The 17309-nt window shown below is 58.0% G+C and overlaps 1 protein-coding gene across 1 annotated transcript in view; it reads left to right on the forward strand.

The window, feature by feature from the left end:
* LOC147111076 (uncharacterized) overlaps positions 1-17309 on the forward strand; it is a 91607-nt gene that overhangs the window by 52515 nt on the left and 21783 nt on the right. The window contains exons 3-4 of the mRNA XM_086001594.1: positions 1850-1956; positions 2558-2638. Coding sequence (XP_085857720.1) covers positions 1850-1956; positions 2558-2638 — 188 coding nt within the window. The remainder of the gene's footprint in view (positions 1-1849; positions 1957-2557; positions 2639-17309) is intronic.

Here is a 17309-nt window from a genome sequence, read left to right on the forward strand (position 1 = left end):
GAGAGGGTATTCCAGAGCTGACGGCTGAAGGCAAGTACATCAATGGTGGGCAAAAGGAGTGCGGGATATGCAAGAGGCCGGAATTGAGGACAGTACCTGAGGAAAGGGAGCCATTTACAATGTCAGATAGTATGGGGACTAGGAAGGGAAGTTGGGTGGCCAGTAGTTTACTGGGAATGGGGTAAAAAGAGCATGAGGTGGGTCTTATGAACAAGATGAGCACAGCGAGGGTATGAGGAGAGACAGGAGAGACACTAGAGAAGGATGCGGGTTCAGGGCTAGGGCAGCAGGGAAGTTTGGCTTGGTGATCAAGGGGAAGGGAGGATGCAGCATAGGCAGCTGAATGGATGGTCTCAGCTAGTGACAAAGAAGTCCATGAGCTCCTCGTACGTTGGAGGTGAGGGTGGAGGGGGCACAGGAGAAAGGCTTAGGAGATGAAGAAAAGGAACTGGGGTTATCTTTGGATTCATGGATGATCCTGGAGTAATGAGCAGTTTTGACAGAGAGTAGGGCCCGATAGTGCTTGATGTGGTCCAAGCAGATCTAGTGATGGATGGCTAAACCAGATACGTTATGCCCCTTGGACTTGAGGGAGCGATGATGGGGGCTGTACTAGGGGGAATGACCAGGGTGGGAAGGAGTAATGGTTTTCCTGGGGGGGATAAGGACAACAAAGGCAGAGGTAGGGTGTGAGCAGATCAGTAGCTGAAAATGTATGGTTGAGAGTTTATATGGAGGAAGAGATTAAAGGAGGACAGTGAAATCAGATGAGAGAGGACAAGGGGAGTTGAAATGGAGGTTGGAATCACTGGTGATGAGGAGTTGTTCATTGCAGAGGCTGAAGGAGGAAAGGAGTGAGGATATCTTGATGAAAAACTTGGACTGGAGCATGGGAGGCGACAGAGAATGAGGATTTTAAAGGAGAGATGAGGGGGTGAAACAAGGTGAGGTGCTCATAGGAAGAGAAGGTGCCAAAGAATAGTGGGAGAGACCAAGGTGATATTTGGTGATAAGAGCCACACCGGCACCATGGCAGGCAGGGTCGTAATCATAACGGCACAGAAGGAGGCCATTCGGCCCATCGAGTCCATGCCAGCTCTCTGTAGAGCAGCCCAGTCAGTCCCACTCCCCCGCTCTATCTCCGTAGCCCTGCAGGTTTATTTCCCTCAAGTGCCTATCCAGTCTCCCCTTGAAAACATTGAGCGTGTCCGCTTCCACCGCTTCCATCGGCAGCGAGTTCCAGGTCCTCACCACTCGCTGCGTAAAAAAGTTTTCCTCACGTCCCCCCTGTATCTTTTACCCAAAACCTTAAATCTGTGTCCCCTAGTCCTTGTACCATCAACTAGTGGGAACAGCCTTTCCCTGTCTAGCCTATCCAAACCCGTCATAATCTTGTACACCTCTATCAAATCACCCCTCAACCTCCTTTGCTCTAATGAAAACAAATCCAGCTTCTCCAACCTGTCCTTGTAGCTAAGATCCCCCATCCCCGGAACCATTCTGAAATCTCCTCTGCACCCTCACATGCCTTCACATCCTTCCTAAAGTGTGGTGACCAGAACTGGATGCAATACTCCAGTTGTGGCCTAACCAGCGCTTTATAAAGATTCAGCATAACTTCTCTACTTTTGTACTCAATACCTCTATTTATGAAACCCAAGATCCCATATGCTTTGCTAACCACTCTCTCAATATGTCCTGCCACCTTCAGTAAGGGGCAAGGTGCTAACATAATGCATTATCCACTAATGTAATGTGTCATCAGGCTGCCCAAAGAACACCTTGTGATATAAAGATCCATCATTAAGATTATGGTTTCATTTTCTTTCCCTTTTTTTGTTCCCAATAGTTTTAAATTTCACTGAGGGAAACTGCACTGTGCTTGGAACCTGGCTGGAGCCTCAGGGCAGTTGCAGCTCTGGGAGGGACATATTTTCTCCTTGTGTTCAGATCAAGGTAAGAATGACAAGTTCAGATTTAAACTCACTTCAACTTTATATAGATGCATTATTTGAATGAAAGTAATAAAATATTTAATGTCTCCTTTTACCCCTGCTATTGAATTGTTACTGAAGTGCAAAATAATTGAGAGAAAAATACAACTTTCTGTGAAGTTGATGTTGTGACGCATTAGGACAAGTTAATGAGGATAGTAACTTCATTCAGGCAACAGACAAAGTGACCCCAACGTCTGTTTCCTTCTATATAAAAGAAAATGAAATCTGGTTGTTCTGCAGAAGGCTTGTCTGTGCATCGTTTGAAATAGTTTAACTGCTGCTACCCGAAAAAACAAACTTGGGGAGATAAAATAGCTCCTCTAATTGACCAAAGAATTTGTCCCAATTAAGTGACGCCATATACAATTTAGGGTGTGTTTTAGAGGGAGGGGCATGTTGATGGCTAGATTAGTTCATTGAAGCTTTCCTTTCAAATTAGATCCACAAAAACACAGCCCCAATGAAAATAAGAAAAAAAATCCTGAAATACGTAGGAGCAAAAGAGTTAACTCTACAAGATATCTTTTTCCTGTCTAAGTGGAAGCTGTTTGTTTCACCAGGTTACTATTCACCGATCTGACGGTTCCCGAGGGATGGCTGTAATAATGGAGAATGAACAAGCTTTGGCAAACTGTCAGCAGGTGAGAAGAGCGAACAATGGTCTTCAGAGTGTTGTCGAACAGAGAAATGAAAAAAATAAAAAAAATATATAAGCCCTGAAATCCCTGGCAGCTCACTCTTCTGCCAGTTGTGTGGCGGGATGGGACTTCCATCCAACGACGAGCTCCATTGTTGAGAGTCCCAAATTCCAGGGTCAGCAGGTTTGCATACTGTTAGACATGCAAGGTGTCTCAGTCCCATCTGTCACTGGAGATTTACACCAGGGGGCGAGGAATGAAAAGGTGAGGGGAGGGGTGCAGGGAACTGGTGCAATAGCAGGATGTAAATCCTGGTCTCAATTACTGATTGCAAAACAGAACATAAAATCTACTTACTTATATATTATATTGTAGCAGATCTCTTAAGGTGTTGCTTATGGTGAGTCAGGAAACACTGTTTCATCCTCCCCGTGACCATGTAAATGATTCTCCTGTAGCAGATGCCAAAATTAAGTTAGAAGCCTTTTTAATATTTAGTTTGTTAAGGCATTTAAATAGTTAATACTATATATTTATTTAGTATTGTTGCATTAAATGCACATCTCCCCATAGCTGATTTCATTGTGCCATCTACACAGACATGGAAGTTATGTTTAAAAAAAGCTAAAGACACCTTTAATATTTCTGAGGTAAGAACTAAAGAGCCCCTTACTTTGTTCAGGTGCTTAAAGAGTTATCATTATATACTTACATAATATAATCACTTTCAGTGCTAGTAAACTTAAAGTTGTTTGTGTTTGGTGCTGGCCTAGCGAGCACAAAGTTCAGTCACTCAGGGAAAAGCTTAGAGGGAGAAGAAGGGATGCAGGTAAGTGATCTACAGTAATTGAATTTTTTGATGAAGTAACAGGGAGGATTGATGAAGGGAATGCAATGGATGTTGTCTACATGGATTTTCATAAGGCGTTTGACAAAGTACCACATGGAAGGCTGGTTAACAAAATTGAGACTCATGGAATAGGTGGGTCAGTGGCAGCTTGGATAAGGAATTGGCTTAAGGAACAGTGAGCTGTAGTAAATGGCTGTGTTACAGACTGGAGGATGGTAGACAGTGGTGTTCCCCAAGGGTCAGTGCTGGGGCCACCACTTTTGTTGATATATATATAAATGACCTGGATATTGGAATACAGATTTCTAAATTTGCCGATGACACCAAACTTGGGGGTGTGGCAAACAGTGAAGATGATACCAATCGACTGCAACAGGACATAGAAAGGCTAGCAGAATGGGCAGACAAGTGGCAGATGTAATTTAATACAGAGAAGTGTGAGGTGATGCATTTTGGCAGAAGGAACAGGGAGAGACAATATACACTTAATGGCACCGTTTTAAAGAGTGTGCAGGAACAGAGGGACTTGGGAGTTAATGTGCATAGGTCCCTGAAGGTGGCAGGACATATTGAGAGAGTGGTTAGCAAAGCATATGGGATCTTGGGCTTCATAAATAGAGTTATTGAGAACAAAAGTAGAGAAGTTTTGCTGAATCTTTATAAAGCGCTGGTTAGGCCACAACTGGAGTATTGCGTCCCGTTCTGGTCACCACACTTTAGGAAGGATGTGAAGGCATTTGAGAGGGTGCAGAGGAGATTTAGCAGAATGGTTCCGGGGATGGGGGATCTTAGCTACAAGGACAGGTTGGAGAAGCTGGATTTGTTTTCATTAAAGCAAAGGAGGTTGAGGAGTGATTTGATAGAGGTGTACAAGATTATGACGGGTTTGGATAGGCTAGACGGGGAAAGGCTGTTCCCACTAGTTAATGGTACAAGGACTAGGGGACACAGATTTAAGGTTTTGGGCAAGAGATACAGGGGGGACGTGAGGAAAAACTTTTTTACGCAGCGAGTGGTGAGGAACTGGAAGTCGCTGCCGACGGAAGTGGTGGAAGTGGAGACACTCAATGTTTTCAAGGGGAGACTGGATAGGCACTTGAGGGAAATAAATTTGCAGGGCTACGGGGATAGAGCGGGGGAATGGGACTGACTGGATTGCTCTACAGAGAGCTGGCATGGACTCGATGGGCCGAATGGCCACATTCTGTTCCATTATGACTCTATGTCTCTAAGTAGGGGTGCAAGTCAGAGGTTGCAAAGTTATAGGTCATGATGTGGGAGACATGATTCCTGAGCTGGTAGACTTGAGGCCCAACTATTTTTAAAGAGGCTATCAAACTAAGGGTTGCGGAGAAAGGCATCCGCAACATCAAACCAGTGGCCAGAAATTGGTAGAATGGGTAGGCTCAGTGTCAGCCCAGTTACGACTGAGGAAAGAAAATATTGCAGATGGGGAGCAGCTAAATTGTGGCCTGACAGCATGAAATTGAGCAGTCATTTATTGGTTGGGGTCTCCGGTGCCCTGAAAATTGATGGAAAAAAATAAAACTCCATTTAAAACATCTGAAAATTGGGTGAAAAAATAAAATGGCAGATGGGCCTGGTTGATTTGTGGCACTGCACCACCTAGTGGTGGGAGGCCTGCAATTACGGTGTGGCAGGCAAATAGAAATTTACCATTAAGGAACATTGACATATGATTTTGCCATTATAAATGTTGACATAAAAAACATGGCTTAAAAATTGTGACACAGGAAGTAAGCTTGATATGGGTAGAAAAGGAGTGCCAAATTCATGATTTATTACTGGTCGAGTTCTTGTAGTGCTGGTTACGGTGAGTCAGAGGATGCGATGTTTTACAATAGAAGCGTTGTTAAGCTAATTTATTTCCCCAGCAGGAAGAACAGTGAGGAATGGGACTGCAGTTTTACTCTTAAATAGCTTGGAATAGGAAATAGGTTTTTAAGATTAATGGAGACACAATGCTGGGAAGAACACAGATTGGGGACAAGTTTTAACATTTAATTTTAACTGTTGGCAGCACAACTAGGAACAAGGCCATTGTTTTATTTTTGAAGGTAATCTTGAAGAGCTGGGAAGAGGGAGGAGTGGGGTAGATGTTGCTGTGTTTCAAGTAGAGCCGGGGGACCTGGTACCAGACTGTGAGGCCAAACAGTGGGGAGAGCGGCCACAGGTCCCAGGTTGGCAGTGGGGAGAGGGGCCACAGGTCTGAGGTTGGCAGTGGGGAGAGGGGCCACAGGCCCCAGGTTGGCAGTGGGGAGAGGGCCACAGGTCTGAGGTTGGCAGTGGGGAGAGGGCCACAAGTCCCAGGTTGGCAGTGGGGAGAGGGGCCACAGGTCCCAGGTTGGCAGTGGGGAGAGGGGCCACAGGTCTGAGGTTGGCAGTGGGGAGAGGGGCCCCAGGCCCCAGGTTGGCAGTGGGGAGAGGGCCACAGGTCTGAGGTTGGCAGTGGGGAGAGGGCCACAAGTCCCAGGTTGGCAGTGGGGAGAGGGGCCACAGGTCCCAGGTTGGCAGTGGGGAGAGGGATCACAGGTCTGAGGTTGGCAGTGGGGAGAGGGCCACAAGTCCCAGGTTGGCAGTGGGGAGAGGGGCCACAGGTCTGAGGTTGGCAGTGGGGAGAGGGGCCACAGGTCCCAGGTTGGCAGTGGGGAGAGGGCCACAGGTCTGAGGCTGGCAGTGGGGAGAGGGGCCGCAGGTCCCAGGTTGGCAGTGGGGAGAGGGGCCACAGGTCTGACGTTGGCAGTGGGGAGAGGGACCACAGGTCTGAGGTTGGCAGTGGGGAGAGAGGCCACAGGTCCCAGATTGGCAGTGGGGAGAGAGGCCACAGGTTCCAGGTTGGCAGTGGGGAGAGGGCCACAGGTCTGAGGTTGGCAGTGGGGAGAGAGGCCACAGGTCCCAGGTTGGCAGTGGGGAGAGGGGCCACAGGTCCCAGGTTGGCAGTGGGGAGAGGGGCCACAGGTCCCAGGTTGGCAGTGGGGAGAGGGGCCACAGGTCTGAGGTTGGCAGTGGGGAGAGGGGCCACAGGCCCCAGGTTGGCAGTGGGGAGAGGGCCACAGGTCTGAGGTTGGCAGTGGGGAGAGGGCCACAAGTCCCAGGTTGGCAGTGGGGAGAGGGGCCACAGGTCCCAGGTTGGCAGTGGGGAGAGGGGCCACAGGTCTGAGGTTGGCAGTGGGGAGAGGGGCCCCAGGCCCCAGGTTGGCAGTGGGGAGAGGGCCACAGGTCTGAGGTTGGCAGGGGGGAGAGGGCCACAAGTCCCAGGTTGGCAGTGGGGAGAGGGGCCACAGGTCCCAGGTTGGCAGTGGGGAGAGGGATCACAGGTCTGAGGTTGGCAGTGGGGAGAGGGCCACAAGTCCCAGGTTGGCAGTGGGGAGAGGGGCCACAGGTCTGAGGTTGGCAGTGGGGAGAGGGGCCACAGGTCCCAGGTTGGCAGTGGGGAGAGGGCCACAGGTCTGAGGCTGGCAGTGGGGAGAGGGGCCGCAGGTCCCAGGTTGGCAGTGGGGAGAGGGGCCACAGGTCTGACGTTGGCAGTGGGGAGAGGGACCACAGGTCTGAGGTTGGCAGTGGGGAGAGAGGCCACAGGTCCCAGATTGGCAGTGGGGAGAGAGGCCACAGGTTCCAGGTTGGCAGTGGGGAGAGGGCCACAGGTCTGAGGTTGGCAGTGGGGAGAGAGGCCACAGGTCCCAGGTTGGCAGTGGGGAGAGGGGCCACAGGTCCCAGGTTGGCAGTGGGGAGAGGGGCCACAGGTCCCAGGTTGGCAGTGGGGAGACGGCCACAGGTCTGAGGTTGGCAGTGGGGAGAGAGGCCACAGGTCCCAGGTTGGCAGTGGGGAGAGGGCCACAGGTCTGAGGTTGGCAGTGGGGCGAGGGGCCACAGGTCCCAGTTTAGCAGTGGGGAGAGTGACCACATGTCCCAGGTTGGCAGTGGGGAGAGGGGCCACAAGTCTGAGGTTGGCAGTGGGGAGAGGGGCCACAGGTCCCAGGTTGGCAGTGGGGAGATGGGCCACTGGTCCCAGGTTGGCAGTGGGGAGAGGGGCCACAGGTCCCAGGTTGGCAGTGGGGAGAGGGCCACAGGTCTGAGGTTGGCAGTGGGGAGAGGGCCACAAGTCCCAGGTTGGCAGTGGGGAGAGTGACCACAGGTCCCAGGTTGGCAGTGGGGAGAGTGACCACAGGTCCCAGGTTGGCAGTGGGGAGAGTGACCACAGGTCTGAGGTTGGCAGTGGGGAGAGAGGCCACAGGTCCCAGGTTGGCAGTGGGGAGAGGGGCCACAGGTCCCAGGTTGGCAGTGGGGAGAGGGCCACAGGTCTGAGGTTGGCAGTGGGGAGAGAGGCCACAGGTCCCAGGTTGGCAGTGGGGAGAGGGCCACAGGTCTGAGGTTGGCAGTGGGGCGAGGGGCCACAGGTCCCAGTTTAGCAGTGGGGAGAGTGACCACATGTCCCAGGTTGGCAGTGGGGAGAGGGGTCACAAGTCTGAGGTTGGCAGTGGGGAGAGAGGCCACAGGTCCCAGGTTGGCAGTGGGGAGAGGGGCCACGGGTCCCAGGTTGGCAGTGGGGAGAGGGGCCACAGGTCCCAGGTTGGCAGTGGGGAGAGGGCCACAGGTCTGAGGTTGGCAGTGGAGAGAGGGCCACAAGTCCCAGGTTGGCAGTGGGGAGAGTGACCACAGGTCCCAGGTTGGCAGTGGGGAGAGTGACCACAGGTCCCAGGTTGGCAGTGGGGAGAGTGGCCACAGGTCTGAGGTTGGCAGTGGGGAGAGAGGCCACAGGTCCCAGGTTGGCAGTGGGGAGAGGGGCCACAGGTCCCAGGTTGGCAGTGGGGAGAGGGCCACAGGTCTGAAGTTGGCAGTGGGGAGAGTGACCACAGGTCCCAGGTTGGCAGTGGGGAGAGAGGCCACAGGTCCCAGGTTGGCAGTGGGGAGAGGGGCCACATGTCCCAGGTTGGCAGTAGGGAGTGCTCACAGGTCCCAGATTGGCACTGGGGAGAGGGCCACAGGTCTGAGGTTGGCAGTGGGGAGAGGGGCCACAGGTCCCAGGTTGGCAGTGGTGAGAGGGGCCACAGGTATGAGGTTGGCAGTAGAGAGAGGGCCAAAGGTCTGAGGTTGGCAGTGGGGAGAGGGGTCACAGGTCTGGAGGTTGGCAGTGGGGAGAGGGCCACAGGTCTGAGGTTGGCAGTGGGGAGAGCTCAGAGGTCTGAGGTTGGCAGTGGGGAGAGGGGCCACAGGTCCCAGGTTGGCAGTGGGGAGAGGGGCCACAGGTCCCAGGTTGGCAGTGGGGAGAGTAACCTCAGGTCTCAGGTTGGCAGTGGGGAGAGGGGCCACAGGTCAGATGTTGGCAGTGGGGAGAGGGGTCACAGGTCCCAGGTTGGCAGTGGGGAGAGGTCACAGGTCCCAGGTTGGCAGTGGGGAGAGTGACCACAGGTCCCAGGTTGGCAGTGGGGAGAGTGACCATGGGTCCCAGGTTGGCAGTGGGGAGAGTGATCACAGGTCCCAGGTTGGCAGTGGGGAGAGTGACCACAGGTCTGAGGTTGGCAGTGGGGAGAGGGGCCACAGGTCCCAGGTTGGTAGTGGGGAGAGTGACCTCAGATCTGAGGTTGGCAGTGGGGAGAGGGGCCACAGGCCCCAGGTTGACAGTGGGGAGAGTGACCACAGGTCTCAGGTTGGCAGTGGGGAGAGGGGTCATAGGTCCCAGGTTGGCAGTGGGGAGAGTAACCACAGGTCTCAGGTTGGCAGTGGGGAGAGGGGCCAAAGGTCTGAGGCTGTCAGTGGGGAGAAGTGCCACAGGTCCCAGGTTGACAGTGGGGAGAGGGGCCACAGGTCTGAGGCTGTCAGTGGGGAGAGGGGCCACAAGTCCCAGGTTGGCAGTGGGGAGAGGGGCCACAGGTCTGAGGTTGGCAGTGGGGAGAGTGACCACAGGTCTCAGGTTGGCAGTGGGGAGAGAGGCCACAGGTCCCCGGTTGGCAGTGGGGAGAGAGGCCACAGGTCCCAGGTTGGCAGTGGGGAGAGGGCCACAGGTCTGAGGTTGGCAGTGGGGCGAGGGGCCACAGGTCCCAGTTTAGCAGTGGGGAGAGTGACCACATGTCCCAGGATGGCAGTGGGGAGAGGGGCCACAAGTCCCAGGTTGGCAGTGGGGAGAGTGACCACAGGTCCCAGGTTGGCAGTGGGGAGAGTGACCACAGGTCCCAGGTTGGCAGTGGGGAGAGTGACCACAGGTCTGAGCTTGGCAGTGGGGAGAGAGGCCACATGTCCCAGGTTGGCAGTGGGGAGAGGGGCCACAGGTCCCAGGTTGGCAGTAGGGAGAGCTCACAGGTCCCAGGTTGGCAGTGGGGAGAGGGCCACAGGTCTGAGGTTGGCAGTGGGGAGAGGGGCCACAGGTCCCAGGTTGGCAGTGGGGAGAGGGGCCACAGGTCCCAGGTTGGCAGTAGGGAGAGGCGTCACAGGTCCCAGGTTGGCAGTGGGGAGAGTGACCACATGTCCCAGGTTGGCAGTGGGGAGAGGGCCACAGGTCTGAGGTTGGCAGTGGGGAGAGGGGCCACAGGTCCCAGGTTGGCAGTGGGGAGAGGGGCCACAGGTCCCACGTTGGCAGTGGGGCGAGTGACCACAGGTCTGAGGTTGGCAGTGGGGAGAGAGGCCACAGGTCTCAGGTTGGCAGTGGGGAGAGGGCCACAGGTCTGAGGTTGGCAGTGGGGAGAGAGGCCACAGGTCCCAGGTTGGCAGTGGGGAGAGGGGCCACAGGTCCCAGGTTGGCAGTGGGGAGAGGGGCCACAGGTCCCAGGTTGGCAGTGGGGAGACGGCCACACGTCTGAGGTTGGCAGTGGGGAGAGAGGCCACAGGTCCCAGGTTGGCAGTGGGGAGAGGGCCACAGGTCTGAGGTTGGCAGTGGGGCGAGGGGCCACAGGTCCCAGTTTAGCAGTGGGGAGAGTGACCACATGTCCCAGGTTGGCAGTGGGGAGAGGGGCCACAAGTCTGAGGTTGGCAGTGGGGAGAGGGGCCACAGGTCCCAGGTTGGCAGTGGGGAGATGGGCCACTGGTCCCAGGTTGGCAGTGGGGAGAGGGGCCACAGGTCCCAGGTTGGCAGTGGGGAGAGGGCCACAGGTCTGAGGTTGGCAGTGGGGAGAGGGCCACAAGTCCCAGGTTGGCAGTGGGGAGAGTGACCACAGGTCCCAGGTTGGCAGTGGGGAGAGTGACCACAGGTCCCAGGTTGGCAGTGGGGAGAGTGACCACAGGTCTGAGGTTGGCAGTGGGGAGAGAGGCCACAGGTCCCAGGTTGGCAGTGGGGAGAGGGGCCACAGGTCCCAGGTTGGCAGTGGGGAGAGGGCCACAGGTCTGAGGTTGGCAGTGGGGAGAGGGGCCACAGGTCCCAGGTTGGCAGTGGGGTGAGGGCCACAGGTCTGAGGTTGGCAGTGGGGCGAGGGGCCACAGGTCCCAGTTTAGCAGTGGGGAGAGTGACCACATGTCCCAGGTTGGCAGTGGGGTGAGGGGCCACAAGTCTGAAGTTGGCAGTGGGGAGAGAGGCCACAGGTCTCAGGTTGGCAGTGGGGAGAGGGGCCACAGGTCCCAGGTTGGCAGTGGGGAGAGGGGCCACAGGTCCCAGGTTGGCAGTGGGGAGAGGGCCACAGGTCTGAGGTTGGCAGTGGAGAGAGGGCCACAAGTCCCAGGTTGGCAGTGGGGAGAGTGACCACAGGTCCCAGGTTGGCAGTGGGGAGAGTGACCACAGGTTCCAGGTTGGCAGTGGGGAGAGGGGCCACAGGTCCCAGGTTGGCAGTAGGGAGAGCTCACAGGTCCCAGGTTGGCAGTGGGGAGAGGGCCACAGGTCTGAAGTTGACAGTGGGGAGAGTGACCACAGGTCCCAGGTTGGCAATGGGGAGAGAGGCCACAGGTCCCAGGTTGGCAGTGGGGAGAGGGGCCACATGTCCCAGGTTGGCAGTAGGGAGTGCTCACAGGTCCCAGGTTGGCACTGGGGAGAGGGCCACAGGTCTGAGGTTGGCAGTGGGGAGAGGGGCCACAGGTCCCAGGTTGGCAGTGGCGAGAGGGGCCACAGGTATGAGGTTGGCAGTAGAGAGAGGGCCAAAGGTCTGAGGTTGGCAGTGGGGAGAGGGGTCACAGGTCTGGAGGTTGGCAGTGGGGAGAGGGCCACAGGTCTGAGGTTGGCAGTGGGGAGAGCTCAGAGGTCTGAGGTTGGCAGTGGGGAGAGGGGCCACAGGTCCCAGGTTGGCAGTGGGGAGAGGGGCCACAGGTCCCAGGTTGGCAGTGGGGAGAGTAACCTCAGGTCTCAGGTTGGCAGTGGGGAGAGGGGCCACAGGTCAGATGTTGGCAGTGGGGAGAGGGGTCACAGGTCCCAGGTTGGCAGTGGGGAGAGGTCACAGGTCCCAGGTTGGCAGTGGGGAGAGTGACCAAAGGTCCCAGGTTGGCAGTGGGGAGAGTGACCATGGGTCCCAGGTTGGCAGTGGGGAGAGTGACCACAGGTCCCAGGTTGGCAGTGGGGAGAGTGACCACAGGTCTGAGGTTGGCAGTGGGGAGAGGGGCCACAGGTCCCATGTTGGTAGTGGGGAGAGTGACCTCAGGTCTGAGGTTGGCAGTGGGGAGAGGGGCCACAGGCCCCAGTTTGACAGTGGGGAGAGTGACCACAGGTCTCAGGTTGGCAGTGGGGAGAGGGGTCATAGGTCCCAGGTTGGCAGTGGGGAGAGTAACCACAGGTCTCAGGTTGGCAGTGGGGAGAGGGGCCAATGGTCTGAGGCTGTCAGTGGGGAGAAGTGCCACAGGTCCCAGGTTGACAGTGGGGAGAGGGGCCACAGGTCTGAGGCTGTCAGTGGGGAGAGGGGCCACAAGTCCCAGGTTGGCAGTGGGGAGAGGGGCCACAGGTCTGAGGTTGGCAGTGGGGAGAGTGACCACAGGTCACAGGTTGGCAGTGGGGAGAGAGGCCACAGGTCCCAGGTTGGCAGTGGGGAGAGAGGCCACAGGTCCCAGGTTGGCAGTGGGGAGAGGGCCACAGGTCTGAGGTTGGCAGTGGGGCGAGGGGCCACAGGTCCCAGTTTAGCAGTGGGGAGAGTGACCACATGTCCCAGGATGGCAGTTGGGAGAGGGGCAACAAGTCCCAGGTTGGCAGTGGGGAGAGTGACCACAGGTCCCAGGTTGGCAGTGGGGAGAGTGACCACAGGTCCCAGGTTGGCAGTGGGGAGAGTGACCACAGGTCCCAGGTTGGCAGTGGGGAGAGTGACCACAGGTCTGAGGTTGGCAGTGGGGAGAGAGGCCACAGGTCCCAGGTTGGCAGTGGGGAGAGGGGCCACAGGTCCCAGGTTGGCAGTGGGGAGAGGGGCCACAGGTCTGAGGTTGGCAGTGGAGAGAGGGCCACAAGTCCCAGGTTGGCAGTGGGGAGAGTGACCACAGGTCCCAGGTTGGCAGTGGGGAGAGTGACCACAGGTCCCAGGTTGGCAGTGGGGAGAGGGGCCACAGGTCCCAGGTTGGCAGTAGGGAGAGCTCACAGGTCCCAGGTTGGCAGTGGGGAGAGGGCCACAGGTCTGAAGTTGACAGTGGGGAGAGTGACCACAGGTCCCACGTTGGCAGTGGGGAGAGAGGCCACAGGTCCCAGGTTGGCAGTGGGGAGAGGGGCCACATGTCCCAGGTTGGCAGTAGGGAGTGCTCACAGGTCCCAGGTTGGCACTGGGGAGAGGGCCACAGGTCTGAGGTTGGCAGTGGGGAGAGGGGCCACAGGTCCCAGGTTGGCAGTGGCGAGAGGGGCCACAGGTATGAGGTTGGCAGTAGAGAGAGGGCCAAAGGTCTGAGGTTGGCCGTGGGGAGAGGGGTCACAGGTCTGGAGGTTGGCAGTGGGGAGAGGGCCGGAGGTCTGAGGTTGGCAGTGGGGAGAGCTCAGAGGTCTGAGGTTGGCAGTGGGGAGAGGGGCCACAGGTCCCAGGTTGGCAATGGGGAGAGGGGCCACATGTCCCAGGTTGGCAGTGGGGAGAGTAACCTCAGGTCTCAGGTTGGCAGTGGGGAGAGGGGCCACAGGTCAGATGTTGGCAGTGGGGAGAGGGGTCACAGGTCCCAGGTTGGCAGTGGGGAGAGGTCACAGGTCCCAGGTTGGCAGTGGGGAGAGTGACCACAGGTCCCAGGTTGGCAGTGGGGAGAGTGACCATGGGTCCCAGGTTGGCAGTGGGGAGAGTGACCACAGGTCCCAGGTTGGCAGTGGGGAGAGTGACCACAGGTCTGAGGTTGGCAGTGGGGAGAGGGGCCACAGGTCCCATGTTGGTGGTGGGGAGAGTGACCTCAGGTCTGAGGTTGGCAGTGGGGAGAGTGACCACAGGTCTCAGGTTGGCAGTGGGGAGAGGGGTCATAGGTCCCAGGTTGGCAGTGGGGAGAGTAACCACAGGTCTCAGGTTGGCAGTGGGGAGAGGGGCCAAAGGTCTGAGGCTGTCAGTGGGGAGAAGTGCCACAGGTCCCAGGTTGACAGTGGGGAGAGGGGCCACAGGTCTGAGGCTGTCAGTGGGGAGAGGGGCCACAAGTCCCAGGTTGGCAGTGTGGAGAGGGGCCACAGGTCTGAGGTTGGCAGTGGGGAGCGTGACCACAGGTCTCAGGTTGGCAGTGGGGAGAGAGGCCACAGGTCCCAGGTTGGCAGTGGGGAGAGAGGCCACAGGTCCCAGGTTGGCAGTGGGGAGAGTGACCACAGGTCCCAGGTTGGCAGTGGGGAGAGTGACCACAGGTGTGAGGTTGGCAGTGGGGAGAGAGGCCACAGGTCCCAGGTTGGCAGTGGGGAGAGGGGCCACAGGTCCCAGGTTGGCAGTGGGGAGAGGGCCACAGGTCTGAGGTTGGCAGTGGGGAGAGAGGCCACAGGTCCCAGGTTGGCAGTGGGGAGAGGGCCACAGGTCTGAGGTTGGCAGTGGGGCGAAGGGCCACAGGTCCCAGTTTAGCAGTGGGGAGAGTGACCACATGTCCCAGGATGGCAGTGGGGTGAGGGGCCACAAGTCCGAAGTTGGCAGTGGGGAGAGAGGCCACAGGTCCCAGGTTGGCAGTGGGGAGAGGGGCCACAGGTCCCAGGTTGGCAGTGGGGAGAGGGGCCACAGGTCTGAGGTTGGCAGTGGAGAGAGGGCCACAAGTTCCAGGTTGGCAGTGGGGAGAGTGACCACAGGTCCCAGGTTGGCAGTGGGGAGAGTGACCACAGGTCCCAGGTTGGCAGTGGGGAGAGGGGCCACAGGTCCCAGGTTGGCAGTAGGGAGAGCTCACAGGTCCCAGGTTGGCAGTGGGGAGAGGGCCACAGGTCTGAAGTTGACAGTGGGGAGAGTGACCACAGGTCCCACGTTGGCAGTGGGGAGAGAGGCCACAGGTCCCAGGTTGGCAGTGGGGAGAGGGGCCACATGTCCCAGGTTGGCAGTAGGGAGTGCTCACAGGTCCCAGGTTGGCACTGGGGAGAGGGCCACAGGTCTGAGGTTGGCAGTGGGGAGAGGGGCCACAGGTCCCAGGTTGGCAGTGGCGAGAGGGGCCACAGGTATGAGGTTGGCAGTAGAGAGAGGGCCAAAGGTCTGAGGTTGGCCGTGGGGAGAGGGGTCACAGGTCTGGAGGTTGGCAGTGGGGAGAGGGCCAGAGGTCTGAGGTTGGCAGTGGGGAGAGCTCAGAGGTCTGAGGTTGGCAGTGGGGAGAGGGGCCACAGGTCCCAGGTTGGCAATGGGGAGAGGGGCCACATGTCCCAGGTTGGCAGTGGGGAGAGTAACCTCAGGTCTCAGGTTGGCAGTGGGGAGAGGGGCCACAGGTCAGATGTTGGCAGTGGGGAGAGGGGTCACAGGTCCCAGGTTGGCAGTGGGGAGAGGTCACAGGTCCCAGGTTGGCAGTGGGGAGAGTGACCACAGGTCCCAGGTTGGCAGTGGGGAGAGTGACCATGGGTCCCAGGTTGGCAGTGGGGAGAGTGACCACAGGTCCCAGGTTGGCAGTGGGGAGAGTGACCACAGGTCTGAGGTTGGCAGTGGGGAGAGGGGCCACAGGTCCCATGTTGGTGGTGGGGAGAGTGACCTCAGGTCTGAGGTTGGCAGTGGGGAGAGTGACCACAGGTCTCAGGTTGGCAGTGGGGAGAGGGGTCATAGGTCCCAGGTTGGCAGTGGGGAGAGTGACCACAGGTCTCAGGTTGGCAGTGGGGAGAGGGGCCAAAGGTCTGAGGCTGTCAGTGGGGAGAAGTGCCACAGGTCCCAGGTTGACAGTGGGGAGAGGGGCCACAGGTCTGAGGCTGTCAGTGGGGAGAGGGGCCACAGGTCTGAGGTTGGCAGTGGGGAGAGTGACCACAGGTCTCAGGTTGGCAGTGGGGAGAGAGGCCACAGGTCCCAGGTTGGCAGTGGGGAGAGAGGCCACAGGTCCCAGGTTGGCAGTGGGGAGAGGGCCACAGGTCTGAGGTTGGCAGTGGGGCGAGGGGCCACAGGTCCCAGTTTAGCAGTGGGGAGAGTGACCACATGTCCCAGGATGGCAGTGGGGAGAGGGGCAACAAGTCCCAGGTTGGCAGTGGGGAGAGTGACCACAGGTCTCAGGTTGGCAGTGGGGAGAGGGCCCACAGGTCCCAGGTTGGCAGTGGGGAGAGTAACCTCAGGTCTCAGGTTGGCAGTGGGGAGAGGGGCCACAGGTCTGAGGTTGGCAGTGGGGAGAGAGCCACAGGTCCCAGGTTGGCAGTGGGGCGAGTGACCACATGTCTGAGTTTGGCAGTGGGGAGAGGGGCCACAGGTCCCATGTTGGTAGTGGGGAGAGTGACCTCAGGTCTGAGGTTGGCAGTGGGGAGAGGGGCCACAGGTCCCAGGTTGAGAGTGGGGAGAGTGACCACAGGTCTCAGGTTGGCAGTGGGGAGAGGGGTCATAGGTCCCAGGTTGGCCGTGGGGAGAGTTACCACAGGTCTCAGGTTGGCAGTGGGGAGAGGGGCCACAGGTCTGAGGCTGTCAGTGGGGAGAGGGGCCACAGGTCTGAGGTTGGCAGTGGGGAGAGGGGCCACAGGTCTGAGGCTGTCAGTGGGGAGAGGGGCCACAGGTCTGAGGTTGGCAGTGGGGAGAGTGACCACAGGTCCCAGGTTGGCAGTGGGGAGAGTGACCGCGGGTCCCAGATTGGCAGTGAGGAGAGTGAACATGGGTCCCAGGTTGGCAGTGGGGAGAGTGACCACAGGTCTGAGGTTGGCAGTGGGGAGAGGGGCCACAGGTCCCATGTTGGTAGTGGGGAGAGTGACCTCAGGTCTGAGGTTGGCAGTGGGGAGAGTGACCACAGGTCTCAGGTTGGCAGTGGGGAGAGGGGTCATAGGTCCCAGGTTGGCAGTGGGGAGAGTAACCACAGGTCTCAGGTTGGCAGTGGGGAGAGGGGCCAAAGGTCTGAGGCTGTCAGTGGGGAGAAGTGCCACAGGTCCCAGGTTGACAGTGGGGAGGGGGGCCACAGGTCTGAGGCTGTCAGTGGGGAGAGGGGCCACAAGTCCGAGGTTGGCAGTGGGGAGAGGGGCCACAGGTCTGAGGTTGGCAGTGGGGAGAGTGACCACAGGTCTCAGGTTGGCAGTGGGGAGAGAGGCCACAGGTCCCAGGTTGGCAGTGGGGAGAGAGGCCACAGGTCCCAGGTTGGCAGTGGGGAGAGGGCCACAGGTCTGAGGTTGGCAGTGGGGCGAGGGGCCACAGGTCCCAGTTTAGCAGTGGGGAGAGTGACCACATGTCCCAGGATGGCAGTGGGGAGAGGGGCAACAAGTCCCAGGTTGGCAGTGGGGAGAGTGACCACAGGTCTCAGGTTGGCAGTGGGGAGAGGGCCCACAGGTCCCAGGTTGGCAGTGGGGAGAGTAACCTCAGGTCTCAGGTTGGCAGTGGGGAGAGGGGCCACAGG

This window comes from Somniosus microcephalus, chromosome 11 (assembly GCF_052327205.1).
Source record: "Somniosus microcephalus isolate GS21.2 chromosome 11, FLI_Smic_1.0, whole genome shotgun sequence".
Lineage (NCBI taxonomy): Eukaryota > Metazoa > Chordata > Chondrichthyes > Squaliformes > Somniosidae > Somniosus > Somniosus microcephalus.